Raw genomic sequence first — 22,831 nt, forward strand, 5'->3', positions numbered from 1 at the left:
GTCACTCGAACCTGAATCCGATGTTATCCGACTAAGTGGAATAGGATTACCCAACAGTATCACTGTTCTTGACAAATGGCGATGCCTGTATTTATAGTTTTTCAATGGCACTAAAGGGTGCACCGTGCATTTCTAAATTACAATGACTCCCCCTTGTACTATAGGGTCTCTGATAAAGATCCCCTGTATTTTTGTTTTGTGACAAAGACTCCCATACTATGACCGTGAGACAAAGACCCCGTTTCTCTAGTCTTCTGTTAAAATATATGTTATAATATTTTTTTAATTTTTATACTATCTTTGTAATAATTATTCAGATAAAGACATTGTTCATCTTCTCTGACCTCACGATACATTAATAGCAGGATAGATTTCAAAAGTTCCCTCTGTCCCTCTCTCTCTCCCCCAATTTCTCTTCTTCCCCTTCCCTTTTATCTCCTCTCCTTTCTTCTTTCTGATTTCCTCTATTTTTCACTGGTTGTAGGTGAATGATTTGAGCCAAATGAGAAAATGTATCATCCTTGACATTGTTGGACCTTGTCGAGGATAAATTCATTACAGCTCGGCCACAAGAGGAGCAGTTGAGTGGTGAAAATCGAAAATGCGGAAAACTTTGTTGGTTGACAAAGAACTAAACAACGGTAGCGCCAACGGTAATAAAAGAAGAAATCTGAAGGAGATAACAAAGAAGTGATCAAGGTAGCAGCATCGACTATAGCCGTGGTGGTTCCGCCACCATTTGTTTTCGGTCGGAGCCAATCTCAGGCTAGTACTAGAAGGGTAGCACTGACAACCACCATTACCAATACCATGTTCGAAGTTCCAACAACCGGCGTCGATGCCACTGCGAGCACCTTTGTAGGGAAGGCTCTGCCAAACAGAGATCTCTACACGGGAAGCAAGGAGAAAACGAAGAAATACATATCATCCTTGACATTGTTGGACCTTGTCGAGGATAAATTCATTACAGCTCGGCCACAAGAGGAGCAGTTGAGTGGTGAAAATCGAAAATGCGGAAAACTTTGTTGGTTGACAAAGAACTAAACAACGGTAGCGCCAACGGTAATAAAAGAAGAAATCTGAAGGAGATAACAAAGAAGTGATCAAGGTAGCAGCATCGACTATAGCCGTGGTGGTTCCGCCACCATTTGTTGTCGGTCGGAGCCAATCTCAGGCTAGTACTAGAAGGGTAGCACTAACAACCACCATTACCAATACCATGTTCGAAGTTCCAACAACCGGCGTCGATGCCACTGCGAGCACCTTTGTAGGGAAGGCTCTGCCAAACAGAGATCTCTACACGGGAAGCAAGGAGAAAACGAAGAAATACATATCAAGCTTAACAACACAGAATCACTAATCCAGTAGCAAACCAAAGGGTTTCAAAGCTAACCTACTCTTCCTCTATTAAACCTGTTGGATTTTAATCTCATAAGAGATTAAATCCAATGGGTTTGATTGGTCAATTACATGAGAAATTGCACCTGCACACTTGGTTGAAAAATCAGTTTTTCTCTTACAAAAAAAAAAAAAAACCCTGTTTTGAACTTGTCCCACATTGGATACTTACAAGGTTTGTCTTCATTATTTTTAATAGGAGCTGATTTACACTCCTTAGAATTAGTAGAGGACAGTATGGGGATTCGATACCACGCAACGCATGCGGACCCGTGTGTGGTGCAATGAGGCGCTTTAGAGGCGCACTTTGCTCGCACCCGCGTGGCTTGCGATGGGCGGCTCTGGTTTTGGTGCGTTGATGACCATAGATCACAATTGGTGAGATCAACGGTCACGATTCGATCGAGTGTGATCAAGAGGCACAATTCAAAGTTAACAATCACCAATTGTTAACAACTTTTTAAACAGTCACAATGTGCTTTCTCTAAACCAGCACCTACCTTTTCCTCATACCTCTTCACAAATTATTTAAGGAGCATGAATCAGACTCAAAAACACACAATTTCGAAATTCACTATCTCTCTCTCTCTCTCTCAGTCCAGCCTGCTACAGTCTCACATAAGGTTTCTTTGGAGACTCTTCAACTTTGCTGATTGCAGATTCTCGCCCAAGGCTCTGTTGTATCATGGGAACGAATTTGCCTGTAACCCAACAAAAAACTCAATAAAACTTAGTGGGGGCAAATAACGTTCTAAAGACAGTGTCTTCAGACGCGCCTCAGATCTTCTCTTCCAAAATTACAGTAACCCCATCTTCCCCAACAAAACCACTGCTGCATTACAATTTAAGAGCTTATCCTCAATGAATTAGTGTATTTAGATCAAAGCATATAGGAGATTCAGTAGTCCGAATTTAAAAGCCAGTAAAGCTGAACCCTCTCTTAAAAATGCTTAGATATGTGAACAAAATCCTGTTAACAAAATCTAGGGTTTGCACAACAATTGATGTTGCAAGGTGTCCTGAAATTTCATTGAATGATCGAGTGGAAGGGAAGCTGAAGAAAGAAAAAAAAAATCTCACCGAACAAGACCATTGCTTCGCTTTTATACCTTTATTTGCTGTGAAAATATGATAATAACCAAGCTGACTGTACTCCCCTGTTCAACCACCAGATGAGGTAGCAAGGGCTACAGCAGTGGCCAAGGTCTAGCTGGACTGGGTAGAGAGATTGGAACAGCTGAGCCAGTTGAGGCATATAAAGGGCGTAGCTCTTTGGGCTTGTGTGCAAAGAAACAAATCCTGTGCATCGATTTTAACGGAAAGTCTTTATCAGGGGGTCTTTGTGGCAAAACAAAGTATAGGAGGGTTTGTAATTTACCAAAAAAGTGTTCGGGTTTGATGCAGGTCTCCTTTCACCCGAAACTTGATTAAGACTGACCTGCTGCCCGATATGGTCGGTTAGGCTGGTTTACTACTTAATCCGATCCACATCCACGAACAGCGGACTTCGGATCCATGGCCAAACAGCGTCCGGAGCGGAGTCGCTCAAGTAAAAGGTATCCCGCTCGTCTTCCCCTTCAGAAATCTTCAGCTTCGAGGCCATGGATCTTCTCTTCAACGCCTACTCAGCTGCTTCAGACGAGGAAGACGATGATGAGAAGAAACTCGTAAGGCCTCCTTTAAAACGAATAAGGCGCGAAAATCCAACCTTACAGCTTCAATCATTGCCGGAATATCGTCCCAATAACTATTCTAATCAGCGACAGGAAGCTTCAATTCCAGGGAGGTACATCTCCAAGAGAGAGCGGGCTATCTCGGCTGTGGCTTCTAGGGTTTCTGAACCGGATCCATCATCCATGGTCATCACATCGCCTGGTTTTTTGCTTTTCTTTTATCCTTCTCTGAAATAACTTGCAAAAATCTAAATTTCGAATTTTTTACCGCTGAAGAGGTTAAAACTAGGATGCATTTTGATATTTTTTTTGTTTATTTCTCAATTGTAAATGATATGAAAAGTACTAGGTTTTTCCTTTTCTAAATTATGAATTATGCTTTGTTTTTATATATATATATATATATATATTTATATATTTTGAAACCATGCTATGCTTGATAGTTTAGATGAACAAATACGGTTTTGGTTGATAACTTTCTTATGTTCTGTTATAAACAGTTGAAAGCCTACCTCTATGGGAAGAACTTCGCAAATTCCATAAGAAAAATACAAAGACACCCCTCAATAGAGGGAAGAGCCTATAATGGAGCAGCAAACAACCTAGAAACAAATCACATATTCAATCCTATTTGGACCACTTATCTTCTCTATAGGGTAGTGTTTGAATATGTAGAATTTGAGAATGGTCATTGGCCAAACAACATATTTGTACTTGGATCATGGTGACTAGGGATGGATTGCTTGTATGCATGTTCTAAATCCTGGTAAAATAAAATAAAAATATGGGGACACTTTTGTTCTTATGGTGGTATTTGTTTTTTCCCTATTTTATAACTCAAGCAAAATCTGAAACTCCTAACCACTAGCCACCTTGTGTACTCTAGTTGTCTAGGTGACAAATATTGTTGCCTGAAAAAGCAGCTAGGCAACAACTGTGCATTTTGGCCCATTGAGGAAAGTCTTATGGCTTATGGGAAATTGGCAATGGAAGTATGTTAAATTTCACAAAATCAACATATAAAGTTACTAAATTGTTGCAGATATAAATGGTAAAACAAGTATTGAAATTTTTAAAAATAAATTTATTTCCATTTTTTGCATATTTTTTACCTTCTCTCTATTCCTTCCCTCTTAATTCTTCTTCTCGGTCAAACTTGAATTATTAATAACACTTTTTTTTATAGCAAGAGGCCTAGAATAATTACTTAATTGTATCAACTATAATAAGTAATATCTCAATATAATTACATAGTCATGCACCTAATTACATAGTCATCATCCAAGCCTTATCCCCCAGTCATTAGAGTTGAGCTTTCAGATTTAAAGATTGTGTAATTGACTTGGGGGAATCTAATCTGCTCCTTTGTGTGTAGGGTCTTGCTTTCAGGGGTGAGGTTGGAAGATTGGGTGGTTTGGGAATCTCTTGTTGAGTGGAGGGGGAGTTTGTTCAATGTTTTTCTCAGGCTTGTGAGTTTTGTTTTTGCTCTTTGTCTTTTGGGAGTGTTAGATTGAGGCTTTGAGGAAGATTTGGGTTGAGGTTTTCTTTTTTATTTTTCTTAAGAAAAGCCTTGTCCATAGTTGTCAAGGCAACGCCTAGGCAGGCTCCTAGGCAACAAGGCGCCCTTTGAGGCTCGCCTCGCCTGTAGTTTTCAAGGCGCCAAGGCGAGGCTAGGTGACCAAGGGGTGCCTAGGTGCGTGAAATCAGAAAATAGTAAGCCTACGTGTTTCTACCCTTCATGAGCTAGTTACTTGGTTTTATACATTAACCTACAAATCTCTAAACTAAATTTTCTACTTATGATTCTTGTAGTCGTGCTTAAAGCATGCAACACAGAACATTAGAAATAGAAAATTGGACTTAAAAGAAGAACTGAAGAGAGCGTAGCCCTTGTGTTTGACCAAGAAAAGAAAAAGAACTTAAGGAGAAAACAGGGAGGCAGAGCCCTGTTTTAGACCAAAAAAAGAAAATAAACAAGGGGCTCCACTACTGTTTTAGACCAAGAAAAACTAGGGAAACACTAAATAAAAGAAGAAAATGAAAAGAAGGGGGCAGAGCCCCTGTTTCAGATCACCAGTGAAGAGGAAAAAATGATGAAGAAACTCAGAGAAATGAAGAAGAAAAGGGGGCGGAACCCCTGTTCCAGACTACCATTGAGCAGGACAAAAGTGCAGGTAAAAGGGTGAAAAGTTTGCAGGAAAATGAAGAAGAAATGAAGGGGGCGGAGCCCCTGTTTGATTCCAAAAAAAAAATCATGCAAAAAACGTATGGAAAAGGCAAAAAAAACAGGAAGAACCAACAAAAAGGAAGAAATAAAAGGCTGAAAACGAAGGGGGTAGGAGGAAGGATAGGCAGACTGAAAACTGAGAAGAAGAAGATGATTCATTTGACTACCTGGCACTACCTGGCATATTCAAAGTTGTTTAGACTTCTAGTTGGTTATGCAGCATTGCAGCAACAGTTGGAGTTGAACTGTGTGTGAAACATACCTGATGGGACAGCTCTCCCTCTTCTATTCAGTTATGCCATGAAAATAAAATCCTAAAAAGACAGAACTCTTTTAATAAAAAGAGTGATAATGTGTGATAAGTTCTATTTTAATAATAAAAACTAATCAATAAAAACTATTTGCAGCAAAAGAAAAGTAAAAAACAATATAAAAATATTAAAGGATCAATGCATTAAGGGATGCATATCATGTATTAATGTGTCTTGCGTCTAGTCTAGGCGTGCGCCTTGGAGTTAAGCGCCTGCCTAGTCGCCTAGGCGTGCGCCTCATACAAACTTTGCATGGCGTCTGGGCGAGGTGAAGTTTGAAAACCTTCTAGTCGCCTAAGCGTCGTCTTGACAACTGTGGCCTCGCCTAATCGCCAAACAGTTTTGTACCATGTATTATAAAATACTTTTTTATTCTTTATTTTTTGACATTATAATTATAAAATAGGCACTATTAAACTAAAATATTCATTTTGTGTGTTTATATACTAATTTCTTTTTATTATTTTCTTATTTGTTAGGGTTTAATCAATACAAACATTGCTAAATGCTGTATTGAATCCTCAAAGGCTTCAAAACCTGAATCAATAAGTAAGGAAGAACTTAAAATTTTGTCTAATCAACACATTTTCTACTACTACTACTTTTTCTTTTCTTCTTTCCCTATAACAAAAATAAGGGTTCAGCTCCTATATTTTTTGAATTTTCTTTTTCTTCTTCTTTTTCTTCTCATTAATTTGTTGATTTTCTATACTTTAACATGAACTCTATACTTTTCTTACGAAAATTATGAATAATTATTAAGGAAATATGGTTATGGTACCTAGGGAACTACCCTAGGATCTATGCTTTCTACATAAAAAAAATCCATCGCCTAGGCGACTAGGCACCCCCTTGTCGCCTAGGCTCGCCTTGGCACCTTGAAAACGATGGCCTTGTCCCAACAATATGGGGTCAACTGCATGAATCTTGTTTCACCATTCTGTTCTATTTAATGCCATACCCATTGTTAGGTTATTTGTTCTTAAATTATTTCTTACTACTTTGGCCTATATCCTTTTTGGTTTACCTCTACCCTCTCTAGCCCCTTCAACTTGCAATAGATCACTTTCTTCTTGTATGTGTTGAGAAAGGTCTTCCATGACTGTGGCCAAACCATGTTAGTCTACTTTCTCTTATTTTATCACCTATTGGTGCTACTCCTAGGAATGACTTCATTTCTTACCGTATCCTTTCTAGTTTTTCCATTCATCCATCTCAGCATACACATTTCTACCACAGTCATATTTTGGACATGTTGTTTCTTAACTGCCCAAGTGCCCAATTCTCTACTCCATAGAACATGGCTGGCCTTACAACTATTTTATAGAATTTTCCTTTTAGTCTAAGTGGTATTCGCCTATCACATAAGATTCCGGATGCACCACTCCATTTTCCCGTCCTACTCTAATTCTAGGGGCGGCATCCTCCTCAATGTCTCCCTTTTTATGAATTATCAAACCAAGGTACTGGAAAAAGGTCACATTGAATTATCTCTTGGTCTCCAATCATAAGTGCACCTTGATTTGCACTTTTGTTATTGTTAAAATTACCAATCATATATTCTGTTTTAGTCCTACTTATCTTAAAACCTCTTGTTTCTAAGGTATTTGTCCATAAACTTAACTTTGCATTTAATCCTTCATTAGTTCAATAAATTAAAACAATGCCATCAAAACAACATGCACCATGGGATCTCCCCCTGAATATGTTTAGTCAATTCATCTATGATTTGTGCAAGTAAATTAAGGCCAAGTGCTGAACCTTGGTGAATACCCATCATAACTATAAAATCTGATGTCACTCCCACAGGTGTAACATTGGCTGTTGGCTCATTGCGACCTCATACATATCCATTATCCTTAATTAGGTCTATACACCTATTTGAAACTCCTTCCTTTTCCAAGATCCACTTTGTTATCTCTTTGGGGACTTTATCATATATCTTACATAGTTATATATTTTTGAATAAGTGGTCATAAAATTATTATATTGCCATAATATTAAAGAAAGGAGCATCCCCCTTTTACAAAAATCTACATGGTCATAAGTTTTGACTGGGTGAAAAATTTGTATCAAACTATCCACTCAAAAAAAAAAAAAAAAAAGGAATTCATGTATGGATTCCCATGGCCTTTTATAAAACAAATAATTCTAAAGTTCTTGAAATACTTCCATATTGATGACTAAGAAAAAGGAGGGCTTTAGGAGTAATTCATTGTTGCCTTGCGTTCAAGGAGAGCTTGCATCGTATCAAACTGTTGGGCACCTTTTCAGCCTGTCACTTTCTTAAAACATTCTTCTATTAATATCATTATTCTTGGGATTATGTGCTCCACCTTCAAGCTCTTATCAAGAACTGCAGTTCACATGAAAAAGTTGATCATCAAGGAGATATATTGAATAATCATATCCAATTTAAGGAAAAATGATTTATAACCTGAGCCCAAAATAGAGGTATATATAAATACCTACTGATGAATTACCCACCTTGCTTGGTTGTCTAAACATTTATATTCCCTTCCCAGTTCTATCATCGATGGTGGGTTGGTTTAATTCATTGAGGTTCTCTACTTCTCAATCATTTGATCCATTGAACTTGGAAGGCTAATAGACTTGTTTTGGCCCCTAAAAGTCAGAAAAAAGTGATGAACCTGGGAATTCTGTAAAACTAGTGACTCTTTTAACTCTATGTAGCCTCTTTAATCTGATTAAACCCATTCTGGATGCAAGTAGAAACTGGAACATAAGCTTACAAACAACACTTGTCCCAGAATTGAAAAGCTCATAAATTATAAAACTTACATTAGATAAATAGATACTGATAGATACTGATAGAAACTTGATTTCTTACTTAAGATTTCTTTCCTTTTTTCTCTGTTTAACTCATTCCCAACCACTTCCAATTTTGATTTCATTTTTGATGCATCTGCTTATCTTCTTTGGTAAAGTTCTTGAAATTAAGGATTTAGTAGTTACAGGTACTTAACAGTTCAATACATATCTGGATTCTGGAATGGTTGAGGCTGTCTAGTTCCATGGTATACAAAAGGAACAAGCCTTCTAGTTTATTTATAGATTATTTTCTTACAAAAGGAATCCATTTATTTTACAGCATACCTAGAATATTCGTGTATGCACATTACTGTTTACATGGATAGGTTTTCCCCCTTGAAGTTCATGTTATCTTCATTTTACCATATGTGTTTTACTTGGTTCTTTGCATATTACTAATTAATTTCTGTTATTTTTATCAATAAAGAACATTTGTAGTGGTTGTAATTATTGAATTAAGGTGATCCAAACTTGGTCCATTTATAATCAGATCAAGTATGCGTTTACCCTAATTATATAGGTGTCTATGTGTAAAAGTTGGTTTTAATTTTAGGTTTTGTTTTCCCTAAAAGTTCATATAAGTTATTTTTTTTTTCAAATGAAATTGATTTCTAGTTCATTTTATTAATAGTATATAATATTCTGGTATTTTTTTTTTTAGTTTAATCTGTAGAGAACATTGATGTGGTCCCAACTATGTTCGTATGACTATAGTTAGACTGTAGTTAGCAGTTAGTTATTTCAGTTTGTTAGTTGGTTGTTTATTTCAGTTTATAGCTATTAGTTTTCTTTTATTATTTTGCCATGTAAGCAGTAAGGATAATTCAGCCCTTTTACTTTTGTAGTTGATCAAGACTGCTATATCAGTCTTGATCACTAAGAAACTTCAGGTTCGAAGAGAAGAGAAAGTGAAGGAGGAGAAAGAGTGATGAGAGAACAGTAGAACACAGGTTTTGAGGAGAAGAACAGAATCTCAATATTCTGCCGCTGCCACTTTAAGTTAATATTTATATGTTATGCTAGTTACATGAAAGGACACATCTGCCCTTGGTGTTTACATCATAACACATAACAATATAAAACCGAAAAGTAAATAACAACTAGAATAACAGAATAACAAATTGACCACAGCTGTGACTAGATACATTCTACCCTACGGACAGGGTGGGACCACAGCTGTGGGGCCCACATCAATGTTCTCTACACTCCCCCCCTCAAGTTGGGAGTAAATGTTCATCATTCCCAACTTGGATAGATCCACTTCTAGCTTCTTTCTTGATATGACATTAGTGAGGATGTCTGCTAGTTGCATACTGGATGTGATGTAAGGGAGGCATACTTCTTGAGATGAGACCCTCTCTCATACAAAATGGCGGTCAATTTCAATGTGTTTGGTTCTGCCATGCTGTACTGGATTATATGCTATATTAATAGCTGCTTGATCATCACAATACAACATCATGGGCTTCTCATACTCAATACCCAACTCCTCAAGTAGAGATCTTAGCCATAGGATTTCAGCCACTCTGTTGGCCATGGACCTGTATTCTGCTTCAACACTTGACCGGGAGATAACATTTTGTTTCTTACTTCTCCAAGTGACAAGGTTTCCTCCCACAAGGACACAATATCCTGAGGTAGACCTTCTGTCATCAACACTCCCAGCCCAATTAGCATCTGTATAGACCTCCACCTTCATGTGGTTGTTGTTCTTGAACAGTATACCCCTACCCGGGCATCTCTTCAAATAGGCTAAGATTCTTTCTGCTGCAAGAAGATGTGTGGTTCTAGGAGAATGCATGTACTGACTGACAACACTAACAACATAAGTAATATCTGGCCGAGTGAGGCAGAGATATAGGAGCTTTCCAACCAATTGCTGGAACATAACTTTGTCTTCAAGAAGTTCCCCACTCTCGGCACTAATCCTGTGGTTCTGTTCAATTGGTGTATTTGCAGGCTTGACACCTAACTTTCCAGTTTCTGCCAACAGGTCTAGGACATATTTCCTCTGCGAGATAAAGATCCCCTGTTTGGATCTAGCAACCTCAATACCCAAAAAATACCGGAGTGCGCCAAGGTCTTTCACCTCAAATTCTTGATGAAGGAGCTGTTTAAGGAACTGCCCCACTCTCACTGCTCTCCCCCTAAAGACAATGACTCAAACCATTGCAGCCCTCATCACCCAATGGAATAGGTAAAGGAACTGCCCCACTCTCACTGCTCTCCCCCTGAAGACAAGGACTCAAACCCCCCACTTTCACTGCTCTCCCTCTGAGGGGAAACCCGAGGATGATAGGGTGTCCCCTCAAAGAAAGTGACATCCATGGAGACAAACTTCCTCCCTGAGACAGGATCATAGCAGCAATAACCCTTTTGAGTTTGTGCATAACCAAGGAAGATGCATTTGGAGGCTTTGGGTTCGAACTTGGAGTGATGGGGTCCGAGAAGCTGAACAAAACAGGTACAACCGAATGTCTTAAGGGGAATAGAAAACAAGTCCTCACGTGGGTGTAGGAGGGAAAAAGGAGATCTCATATCAAGGACCATGGAAGGAACCCGATTAATAAGGTATACCGCCGTGAGGATAGCATCATCCTAGAAACGGATAGGAACATTGGAAGTAAACGTGAGACTTCTAGCTACTTCCAAAATGTGCCTATTCTTCCTTTCGGAAACTCCATTCTGCTGAGGTGTATGAGGGCAAGAGCTCTGGTGGATAACCCTATAATGAAGAAGATAAGATGTCAATGATTTAGTAAAGTATTCCTTTGCGTTATCAGATATGAGAACTTTGATCTTGGCATCAAACTGGGTTAGGATCATTTGGTGAAAATTTTGGGTCAGGGAAGGTACCTCATTTCGTGAACGCATGAGATAAACCCAAGAAAAACGGGTATGGTCATCAACAAATAACAAGAAATATCTGTACCCACCCATGGAAGGGATATGATAAGGCCCCCAAACGTCAGTATGCACAATATCAAAAGAATTATCACTCCTTTTATTACTCAATAAATAAGGCTTTCTACAATGCTTAGCAAACTCACAACTTTCACACTGTAACTGAGACAACTCAATAGACTCAAATAAAGCAGGAAACAAACTCTATAAAGACCGAAAAGACAAATGTCTTAATCGGTTATGCCAAAGCATAACCGGACTCACACTCTGAGAAACAAAAGACATATTCTCAACTGACTCTCCCTGACGGAACTTCTCCCCGAGTAGATAAATCCCATTCGTCTCACGGCCAGTCCCAATCACCTTCTTCGTCTCCAGGTCCTGAAAAACACATCGATCAGGAAAGAAGGTTACTGAGCAGTTCATATGCTTGGTAATACTATTGATTGAAAGAAGGTTAGTATCAAGCTTAGGAACATGCAAGACAGATGACAGGGAGATAGTATTTGATAACTTGATGTCACCCTTTCCGGAAATAGAAACCAGAGAGCCATCAGCAATAGATACTTTATCCCTACCAGAAGACAAATGGTAAGTAGTAAACAGTGAAGGCAGGCTAGTCATGATCAGATGCACCTGAGTCTATTACCAACAAGGTTCAGTAGTACCTGGAGCTGAGGCATGATAGGCTGAAGCTCGAGTACCTGAATGTGCGAAGGTAGATGTGGCAGGGGCTGATGAAGACTGCGGTGGCTGAACTGAATTTCCAACTTCCTTTTCTAACTGCATTAGGGCAGCCCGAACTGCAGCTAAGGTCTCTAAAGATGTTCCTTTTGTGCCAGATGAGGATGCTGAATCAATGTTCACTGCTACATGAGCAGTGCCCTTCTTGCTTCTCAACTTCGCAGGAACCAAGTGAGGGTGCAGTTTCCAACATGTTTCTTTTGTATATTTGGGCTTCTTACAATGTTCACACACCACATCCTTCTTGTCTTCCTTCCTCCTGTCCTTCTCTGAATCATCCCCTGATTTGGGTGTCACCGCTACAAAGGCTGGTGTGGGGGGCTGAGGTTGCATCATAACCTTCATTCTAGTCTCTTCACTGTGTACAAATGAGTATGCCTGAGAGAGAGTCACACTGTCTCTAGTCAAAATCTGTTGCCGTACAATATCATACTCTAAATTTAGGCATGCCAGAAACTCAAATACCCGGTTTGTCTCAACCTGCTCTCTATACATTTGTGCATCTCTGGGACTCTCCCACTCAAGAGTCTCTAAGTGATCAATCTCACGCCACAGGGACTGCAAGGTAGAGAAATATACTGAAACCAGTCTCTCTCCTTGTTCAAGATTTTTCACTTCACATTTCAATTCATATGCTCTGGCAACATTAAGGGGTTGGGAATAAGTTTCTTTCCCAACATCCCATATCTTCTTAGCTGTCTTTGCCCACAAATAATTCCGGCTAATATGAGGCTACTTGGAATTACACAACCATGTCATAACCAAGTAGTTTTCTTGAATCCACTTGGTATATGTCGGGTCTCCCTTGGGAGGTTCTTACATATCTCTCAAGAGGTACCCTAATTTACCTCTTCCACCAATAGCCATCATGGCTGATTGGGCCCATTCCAAATAGTTTGATCCATCAAACTTTATGGTTGTAATCTGACCACCAATCTCAGAAACACTACCATAATTGATGTTCCTGAGGCTACCTTCTGCCTGATTTTTAAACTCCATTTCTGTCAAGTCTCAAAACAACACTTGGACTACCAATCACAATCAAAAAACAGTATGGGCCTGATCTGTCTTCACAGTGTATGTGCACAAACTGAGATAAATCTGAACTGAAACCAACTAGCCAACACAACAATAGCTGTCCGTATAGCTCTAACCCCTTAGGACTCTGAGAAAAACAGCTTAAAATAGGTCTGATATGCTTGGGAGAGTTAGAGTTTTAATCAGTCCTTAAAGTGAACAATTTAGTTGCACAATCCAATCAGTACTGTGTATATAGACTTGTAGTAGGGTTAATAAGAAACCCTAGAAACTGTATATATAAACCACAAGGTTCAGTCAAACACTAGGGCTTGCCGCAAGATCACTTTCAAACCCTAGAGTAGAGAGAAACATAGTTGAGACAGTTCGGCCTAGGGTTTGCTGTAAAACCCTAGTGAATTGAATAGAGAAAACCCTAGAGTGGTTCGGCCTTCCCCTCCAGATAGGTCCAACCTATCTTCTCTAATATAACTTCTTAGAAAGTAAATAATTTACAAGGAAAAATTGTTCGCTGCCTTCTAGGGTTACCCGAACCCGTCTTCTCTGATCCTTCCTGACCACCAATACTCTACAACCCTAACAAGTTTCCAATAGCTGCTAGCACTTCTGGCGATCTCCAAGAATCAGTCTGCGAACTCCTCTTTTTCAGCTCCCAGTCCTAGGAGATTCTCTTATGGTCGACTGGTATTAGGCTCACATGAGAAACCCTAATTTGGCTCTGATACCATGTAGTTGATCAAGACTGCTATTAGTCTTGATCACTAAGAAACTTCAGGTTCGAAGAGAAGAGAAAGTGAAGGAGGGGAAAGAGTGATGAGAGAACAGTAGAACACAGGTTTTGAGGAGAAGAACAGAATCTCAATATTCCGCCGTCGCCACTTTAAGTTAATATTTATATGTTATGTTAGTTACATGAAAGGACACATCTGCCCTTGGTGTTTACATCATAACACATAACAATATAAAACCGAAAAGTAAATAACAACTAGAATAACAGAATAATAAATTGACCACAGCTGTGACTAGATACATTCTACCCTACGGACAGGGTGGGACCACAGCTGTGGGGCCCACATCAATGTTCTCTACAACTTTCATTCAAATATTATTATAAATTGTAAGAGAGGGGCGGTTGTTGACTGACTCTCTCTCTTTTCTGAATTCTCTTCTTCGAGTTCTTTTTCCCTTCTTCTCTTCTCTTATCTTCTCCCTTTTCAATCTTTGTTTGTTAATTTGTCATTAAACCTAGGACAGATTGTAGTCCTATTTTACTACTTGGTATTAGAGCCAACCTAGGAGTTCTTATGCTAGTCTAATAAGGCCGACTACATGAGAACCTCCTAGGTTTGGAAGTTTTAGCAGAAAGGTCATCAGATGATTCTTGGGGTTTGCTGGCAGTGTGAGGCTGCTACTAAAGGGATTGTAGAGTCTTGGAGAGACCCAGTGATTAGGAAGAATCAAAAGCAAGTTCAAATCCTGAAGATTAGGGTTCAGATATCAGTTTGAAGGTATATGGCTCGATTAATTGCAAAGGGATTTACTCAGACATATGGTATAGGCTACTTGGAGACTTTTGCACTAGTAACAAAGATGACCACTATCAGAGTTTTGTTACTTCTTGTAACCAGTTACTCCTCCTTGGTTTCAGATGGATGTTAAAAATGCCTTCCTCAACAGAGACTTGCAAGAAGAAGTTTACATGCAATTGCCTCTTGGATTTTATAGTGCAGAAACAGGAAAGAAGGTTTGCCGGCTGAACAAAGCTTGTATGGAGTAAAACAGTCTCCCAGAGCTTGACTTGATAGATTTAGACAAGCTCTTGAAAAGTTTGGCTATGTGTAGGCCCAGTTAGATCACACTTTGTTTATTAAGAAAGTGGATTCTTCCTTAACCCTGCTTGTTGTATATGTGGATGATATTGTAGTGACAGGGAGTTATAACAATGAGATTTTTTAGCTCATTTACTATGCAATTTCTCAATCTTTAATAAAATTCACTATTATTGATAAAAAAAAAGTGATAATAGTGAGATTGAGTTTCTTAAGCAACTTCTTCATTAAGAGTTTGAGGTAAAAGATCTGGGAGAGTTACGATACTTCTTGGGTATTGAAGTAGCTAGGTCCAAGCATGGGATTTTTGTTTCTCAAAGAAAGTATGTTCTTGATTTGTTGGAAGAAATTGGAAAGTTGGGTGTTAAGCTTGCTAGCACACCTATTGAACATAATCACAAGATCAATGCAGAGGGCAGAGAGCCCCTGGAAGATAAAGCTATGTTCCAATAGTTAGTTGGAAAACTCCTCTATCTTTGTCTCACATGATTGGACATCAGTTATGCAGTCAGTGTTAGCCAGTATATTTATGCAAGTTGGGAATGATAAACATCTATTCTCAACTTGAGGGGGAGTGTAGAGAACACTGATGTGGTCCCCACTGTGTTTATATGACTGTAGTTAGACTATAGTTAGCAGTTAGTGAAAGGATGGTAGGATCCATCGTATGGACGCCATAAAGATTGCAGAATGGGTGGGCGAATTTAAAAAAATTTCCTACATTCTTTCAACTGGGAATCGTATTCCCTAATTTAAGAATACAATATTCAATGATCCTACTTGAACCATAATCGAACCAGATTTAAACCAAAGACAAGGGAGGGATTATACCTGATCCAGAGAAGCAGTATCTCCCAAAGTTGGTGTTCATGCCCAAAGAGGACACCAAGATCCGCTTTTGTTGAAGATGACATAGCAATAGGTGGAACGGAACCAACAGAGTGCATCCTACACACTGAGTCTTTCGCAAGAACCCTTTGGAAACTCTGAGAACCAAATCTTTTCAGTCTTTTCTTTAAAACTGATGTCAAGAACTGATTTCTTGATTTCTTTCTTCTTCAAAGATCAAATCTTGTAAGAAAGAATGGCGACGGCTGGAGGAGAACTCCTGAAGTGAAGATGGCTGAAATCGCTTCTCCTCTCTGGAGTGTGTATGAGATCCAATCTCAATTCGCAGGATGTTCTCTTGCTCACAAACCCTATGTTTGAATTCTGATTATTTTCTCTTAGGGTTTCTCCTCTTTTCTTCTTGATTAAGAAACCTCCTAAGGAGGAGTTATCCCAATCCAAATCAGTATTTGGATAGGGGATGATCTTAATCCTATCTGCAGATTAGGTTAGCTTACTCCTGATCTTATCGGGAGGTTACCAGATTCAAATCTGATTTGAATATGGTCTCCTAGAGTGGATAAGGTTAAAGGCCCAATCCTTTTGCTAACTTTAATCCCAGATCCGCCCCATAGATGGGTGATCATATCAGCCCAGCTCGAAATGGGCTTTTGGCCCATTAAGTGTTCAGTGCTTAACTAGTTTCCAATCTGTTGCCCAGTTGGGCTTCTTTGTATGGCGTGGGACCCAAGCATTGATTTATACATCAGCCACATGGGTTCGGCCCAACCTTTATTACAAGGCCTAGCCGAATTCACTGAGAAGCCCAGTGAACCCCTGAGCCCATCACATGGACCCTATGGGCCCAACACTTACATTAAGTGGTCCCTGGGCCAAGCCATCTTATAAAAACCCATGGACTGTGGGCAGGTGCAAGATTAGCCCATCAGGTACTATCCTAAATGGCCTTACACTTAACCTCTCAACCCATAATGATCAAGCACTGCCCAACAAGAGAGGACCTCTCCCTCGGCTACAAGGAACAGTGCTGCACTCTCCACTCACATGGATCCGGGAATTAAAACCATTTGCAAACATTTTGAAACCATACTTAAATATATATCATATATATAAATTTTGCAGAAATAAGATTCCAACGATTGAAGTTAACTACCGACAGTTTGGTTTCCATCAGAGAGAGTGCATTCCCGATCATTACCTTTGTTCGACAAAGGGGTTGATCTTGTCACTATGATCGCCCACTCAGATGAATTCTCAGACTGCCCCAACATGCCTAGGTTTTGACCCCGCTAAAGATCTCACTGGTCGGCATATCAAAGATAGCCTGATTCGACACCTAGTGAAGTATCATAATCGAGTCTAGGGGTTAGGTGTAATTTTCCAGTTTTGCCCATCTGTCTCCAAGGTCCAGGGCAATACTGGAAATTTGGTCCGGTTCAAGGATTCGAGTAATCCCATACTGCATATGCCTTGGTTCTTACCCTGGTGGCCGAGACAGCCCATCCCAATACTTGGCGGCACACCAGTATCAGCCTTGGTAGGATAAATCTCCCCAGACTTATCCAATGGCTGTGAACATTTAAAACTAACGCGAGTCTCAATAAGTGTTCAGTTTTAGGGTCTTACACAGAATTATACCAAACAACTTGTATCAAACATGCACTTTATTTATTTACACTAAATATCAAAAGTACATCAAATCAGATTGAAGCTAAGGGCATACAAAACTGTCCAACAGTTAGTTATTTCAGTTTGTTAGTTGGTAGTTTATTTCAGTTTATAGTTATTAGTTTTCTTTTATTATTTTGCCATGTAAGCAGTAAGGGCAGTTCAGCCCTTTTACTTTTGTTCGAATATTAATATAAATTGTAGGAGTGGGGCGGCTGTTGACTGACTCTCTCTCTTTTCTAAATTCCCTTCTTCTAGTTCTTCTCCTCTTCTCTTCTCTTATCTTCTTCTCTTTTTTCAATCTTTGTTTGTTAATTTCTCATTAAACCTATGACAGATTGTAGTCCTATTTGACTACTTAATCAATTAATGTAATAATGTTTGAATACGTTCCAAGATTTCATGGAAGATTCAATCTTGATTCAAATATTAATGAATCATTGAATCTAGATCTATGTATATCTGGTTTTGAATCCAATGTGTTTGCAGCCCTATTTTCCCCTTGATAAACTATTCTGTAGATTGTGCTATGGTTCTTAAAACATGCAAATTTGACTGATATGTTCCTTGTTCCAATTACCAAGAATCTACTACCTGTATGAAAGTTTTTCTTGTCTGGATTAATACTTCTGTAGTGTAGATATACATCTTGATTGATCTGCAATTTCTAAATGCTTAACAAATGCTGCCTCACTTGTCTGAAATGTTTGTCATGCTTTTAGTTATTGGAAATATTTCTAAGTCAGATGTGCCATCGAATACCAGACAAAACTCTTTTGTTATTCGAAGGTATTTGCGTATGTTCTTCATAGCGGTCCAATGCTCCTGCCTTGGGTTGGTCTGGAATCTGTTTACCACACTCACCGCCTGAGCAATGCCCCGGCAAGTGCACAACATGGCATACATGATGCTGCCTACGGCTGAGGCAAAGGGAACGTCTCTCATGCCCTCAATCTCCTCAGAAGTCTTGGGAGACATTTTCTTGGAGAGAGTGACTCTGTGTCTGAAAGGAACGTTTCCTTTCTTGGAGTTCTCCATGCTGTATCTTTTGACAATTTTGTCAATGTAAGCAGCCTGGGATAATCCAATTATCCGCTTCGATCTATCTTTATAGAGTCGAAGACCCAGTATATATGAAGCTTCTCCAAGATCTTTCATGGAGAACTGCTGTGATAGCCATACCTTGACCGAAGTCAACATTCCTACATCATTCCCAATGAGTCTGATATCGTCCACGTACAACACCAAAAATGTGATCTTATCCCCACTGGACTTTCTGTAAACACAGGGTTCATTCGGATTTTGCTCAAAGTCAAACGTTTTGACGGCAGAATCAAAACGGATGTTCCAACTCCTAGAAGCCTGTTTAAGTCCATATATGGATTTATTAAGTTTACATACCATGTGTTCCTGACCAGCAACAATGAAACCTTGTGGCTACTGCATGTAGATATTTTCACTAAGATCTCCATTCGGGAACGCGGTTTTGACATCCATCTGCCAAATCTCATAGTCATGGTATGCTGCTACAGCTAGTAGGATCCTAATGGATTTAAGCATGGCCACGGGCGAAAAGGTTTCCTCATAATCGATGCCTTCTTTCTGAGTATACCCTTTCGCCACCAAACGAGCTTTGTAGGTCTCAATCCTGCCATCGGGGCCCTTCTTCCTCTTGTAGATCCATTTGCAACCAATTGCTTTTACCCCGGAGGGTGGATCTACTAGAGTTCAAACCCCATTGGTCTCCATCGAGTCCATCTCAACTCTCATGGCCTCTATCCACTTCTGGGAATCTATGTCTAACATAGCTTCCGCGTAAGTTACGGGATCCTCTTCACTAGTCAAGGCTTTCAGCAGGTAACTATCCTGGTCATAACCATATCGGGCTGGTGGCCTGGATACCCGAGTGGATCTTCTAGGTTGGTCACTACTTGGAACTTGTGGGACATCTCCCACTGCTCCTGAGCTCTCCTCATCAAGAACTATTTCTTGACGGTGGGTGTTCAGGATGTATTCGGTTTCTAAGAATTGGGCGTTTCGACTACAGAACACTTTCTGCTCACTTGGGTCATAGAATAGATAACCCACCGAATCTTTTGGGTAACCTATAAATAGGCAATGCCTGGTTTTGGATTCCAACTTGTCTACACTCGTTCTTTTAACTTGAGCAGGACAACCCCAAATCTTCAAGTGTCTTACACTTGGCTTCCTTTCGATCCATAGTTCATATGGAGTTTTCCGAACCGATTTGGTTGGAACCCGATTCAGCACGTAGATAGCAATCTTTAATGCATATCCCCAAAAAGATGTGGGTAATTCTGAGCGTACGAGAAGTGACCGGACCATGTCCAATAAGGTCCTATTCCTCCTCTCTGAAACACCGTTGAGTTGAGGTGTAGTAGGATGAGCTAATTGTGACACTATCTCGTTAACTTTCAAGTAGTCACTGAATTCGTCAGAGAGATACTCGCCACCTCGATCCGATCGAAGGGCCTTAATTTCTCTCCCTAACTGTTTCTCGACTTCCTGTCTGAACTCTTTGAACTTTTCAAAGGATTCAGACTTGTGTCTCATTAGGTACAAATCATACAAAACTGTCCAATAGCTAGTTATTTCAGTTTGTTAGTTGGTAGTTCATTTCAGTTTATAGTTATTAGTTTTCTTTTATTATTTTGCCATGTAAGCAGTAAGGACAATTCAGCCCTTTTACTTTCATTCGAATATTAATATAAATTGTAGGAGTGGGGCGGCTGTTGACTGACTCTCTCTCTTTTCTGAATTCCCTTCTTCTAGTTCTTCTCCTCTTCTCTTCTCTTCTTTTCTCTTTTCAATCTTTGTTTGTTAATTTCTCATTAAACCTAGGACAGATTGTAGTCCTATTCGACTACTTAATCAATTAATGTAATATAATGTCTGAATATGTTCCAAGTCTGAGATTTCATGGAAGATTCAATCTTGATTCAAATATTAATGAATCATTGAATCTAGATCTATGTATATCTGGTTTTGAATCCAATGTGTTTGCAGCCCTATTTTCCCCTTGATAAACTATTCTGTAGATTGTGCTAGGGTTCTCAAAACATGCAAATTTGACTGATATGTTCCTTGTTCCAATTACCAAGAATCTATTACCTGTATTAAAATTTTTCTTGTCTGGATTAATACTTCCGTAGTATAGATATACATCCTGATTGATCTGCAATTTCTAAATGCTTAACAAATGCTGCCTCACTTGTCTGAAATGTTTGTCATGCTTTCAGTTGTTGGAAGCATTTCTGAGTCAGATGTGCCATTTGGTATTTTGTCATCATTGAGATGTAATGGAAAGGGCCATGCACAGCACGGTCAAACTCCAGAAAGGCTGTCTAAAGTACTAACTTGCCACACAAAGCCTGTCAATTCTATTCAATGGTCGCCAACTCATGGTGAGTAATCCTGGTTGACCAACTATAGACAACATGATTCTGCTTGTTGCTTTCATCCTTCCCTATATTCTTTGAAGTTCTTCTCTTTCGGTTGGAGGGGTTGTTTCTAATCTGCATGGTGAAGGAATGGATAACTTGCACATTTCTGTTTTTGGTGTTGTCAATATTACCCGTTCATCAACTTGTTGTGGTGATTGTCATTGTCATTTGTACTTCACAATAGTAGACAGAAATACATAAAGGACATAATCCTTGTGAAGGAAAAGATTTTGGGAGTGGTTTTTACTTGCACCGATAAAAAGAGAAAATAAAAGAATAATTTCTGTATGTTCTTTGTTCTAACTTCTAAGATACAACTAAAGCATAATCATGGTTACATTTAACTTGGAAATCGGTAGAAAGATGTAGAGTCTAGATCCAGTTTTTGCTTGATATTATTGATTAACTTAGAGAATCTTGTTCTATCCTTACCCCTTCATATTTATATCTTGAAAATCAGCAGTCCTGAGGACTTAGGTTCTGATGCTACTGGGATTTCTCAAAAGATTTGACTCAGATTATTCAAAACTCATCTGATTGAGAACTCATCTCCATGTGCAGTACTAAATATTTTTCTCTTTAAAATTAATTGGATTTTTATCCAGGTTTGAACTTCTAAATATTTGTCAAGTTGGAGATTTTTTTTTTGATAGATAATAGGAAAGTATTGTATTAATGAAAGGAGGGCAAGAAGCCCTCAATCATATACAAAAGGAGAGTGCCTTTGATATGCACAGATCATGCACAAAGAGAGCTCAAAAAAACCAAAAGAAGAGAACTCAAAAAATGATGGACCACCACCGATCAGAAAAGGAACTAGCAGGCACATCCACAAAAAGTTTCGAGCACCTGGCCCAACTCACAAGCAATCTTTCCACTTTTCCTAGAACCACCTCCACTTCAATGGATTTAGACTAAAAAATCCTCTGGTTGTGCTCTTTCCAACCACCCAGAAAATTGCAAAAGGCAGGCACTTCCACAAGAACTGGCCTTTGTCCGAGAAGCAATTTACCCTCCAGCCTGAGATTAGATCGGCCACAGATGTGGGGGAAACCCAAATCACTTGGAACAGCCTGAAGAAATGGCACCACACTTGGTAGGTGTAGGGGCAGTGAATCAAGAGATGGTGGATGGACTGAGGCTACTCCACAAAGGCTGCAAGTGGAATCCAGCTCCATTCCGCGTTTCAACAGATATTCAGTAGACTGAGCCTTGTCCTTAATAGCCAGCCAAACAAAGAATTTGATCTTCGAAGGGACCTGAACCTTCCAAAGCCAGAACAATGGAACCTGACCACCTCTATCAGCAGAAGCTTTGTAGCAGCAACTAACTGAGAATTGACCCTCCTTCCCGGTTGTCCACAGCCTCCCTGGAGTTGGGATTAGGTTGGATAGCACTCAAGCTGCTTAACAACCCTCCTAAGAGATCCACTTCCCAGTCGTTTAAATTCCTACGAAATCTGGGAACCCACACCACCTGCCCACTAATCAGATCATTGAAATACTTAGCAGCACCGCCCCTATTCACGGATAGCAAGAAAAGAGGGTGGAAAAAATCTGACAGAGGAAGATCTGAACACCAAGTATCATTCCAAGAAGATATTCTGCTCCGACCATCCAAGATTTGTCTTCAAAGGCCCCCTGAGAAGGAAGGACCAGCTTACCAAGCACCTTTTTGAGCTGATTGGCCAGCACCTTAGAAATCACCTTGTAGAAACTGGTTATTAAGCTTATAGGTCGAAAATCCCTGATGTCATAGGCACCCGAGCCATTTGGGATTAGGGAGATAAAGGTTGATCTAGCACCTCGAGAAAGCTTCCCATTAACCTAGAAATCTTTGATTGCCAACATCAGTTCCACCCTAATAATGTCCCAACACCTTTGGTAGAACCCCA

At 39.5% G+C, this 22,831-nt stretch overlaps 1 protein-coding gene across 5 annotated transcripts in view; it reads left to right on the top strand.

Annotated features, from left to right (window-relative positions):
* The first annotated feature begins 2,875 nt into the window (after positions 1-2,875).
* The window catches only part of LOC148878028 (Transducin/WD40 repeat-like superfamily protein), a 119,512-nt gene continuing 99,556 nt past the window's right edge, over positions 2,876-22,831 (top strand). Inside the window, exons 1-2 of one of the 5 annotated variants that reach the window (XM_088947961.1) lie at positions 2,906-3,273; positions 20,734-20,898. In XM_088947961.1, the coding sequence (XP_088804087.1) occupies positions 3,000-3,273; positions 20,734-20,898 (439 nt within the window). In that variant the 5' untranslated portion in view covers positions 2,906-2,999. Of the gene's footprint in view, positions 3,274-20,733; positions 20,899-22,831 lie in introns of all 5 variants that reach the window. The other 4 variants (XM_088947947.1, XM_088947974.1, XM_088947968.1 and 1 more) reach the window with 4 other exon arrangements.

Source organism: Nelumbo lutea, chromosome 1 (assembly GCF_056320005.1).
Source record: "Nelumbo lutea isolate HS-2025 chromosome 1, American lotus-T2T, whole genome shotgun sequence".
NCBI lineage: Eukaryota > Viridiplantae > Streptophyta > Magnoliopsida > Proteales > Nelumbonaceae > Nelumbo > Nelumbo lutea.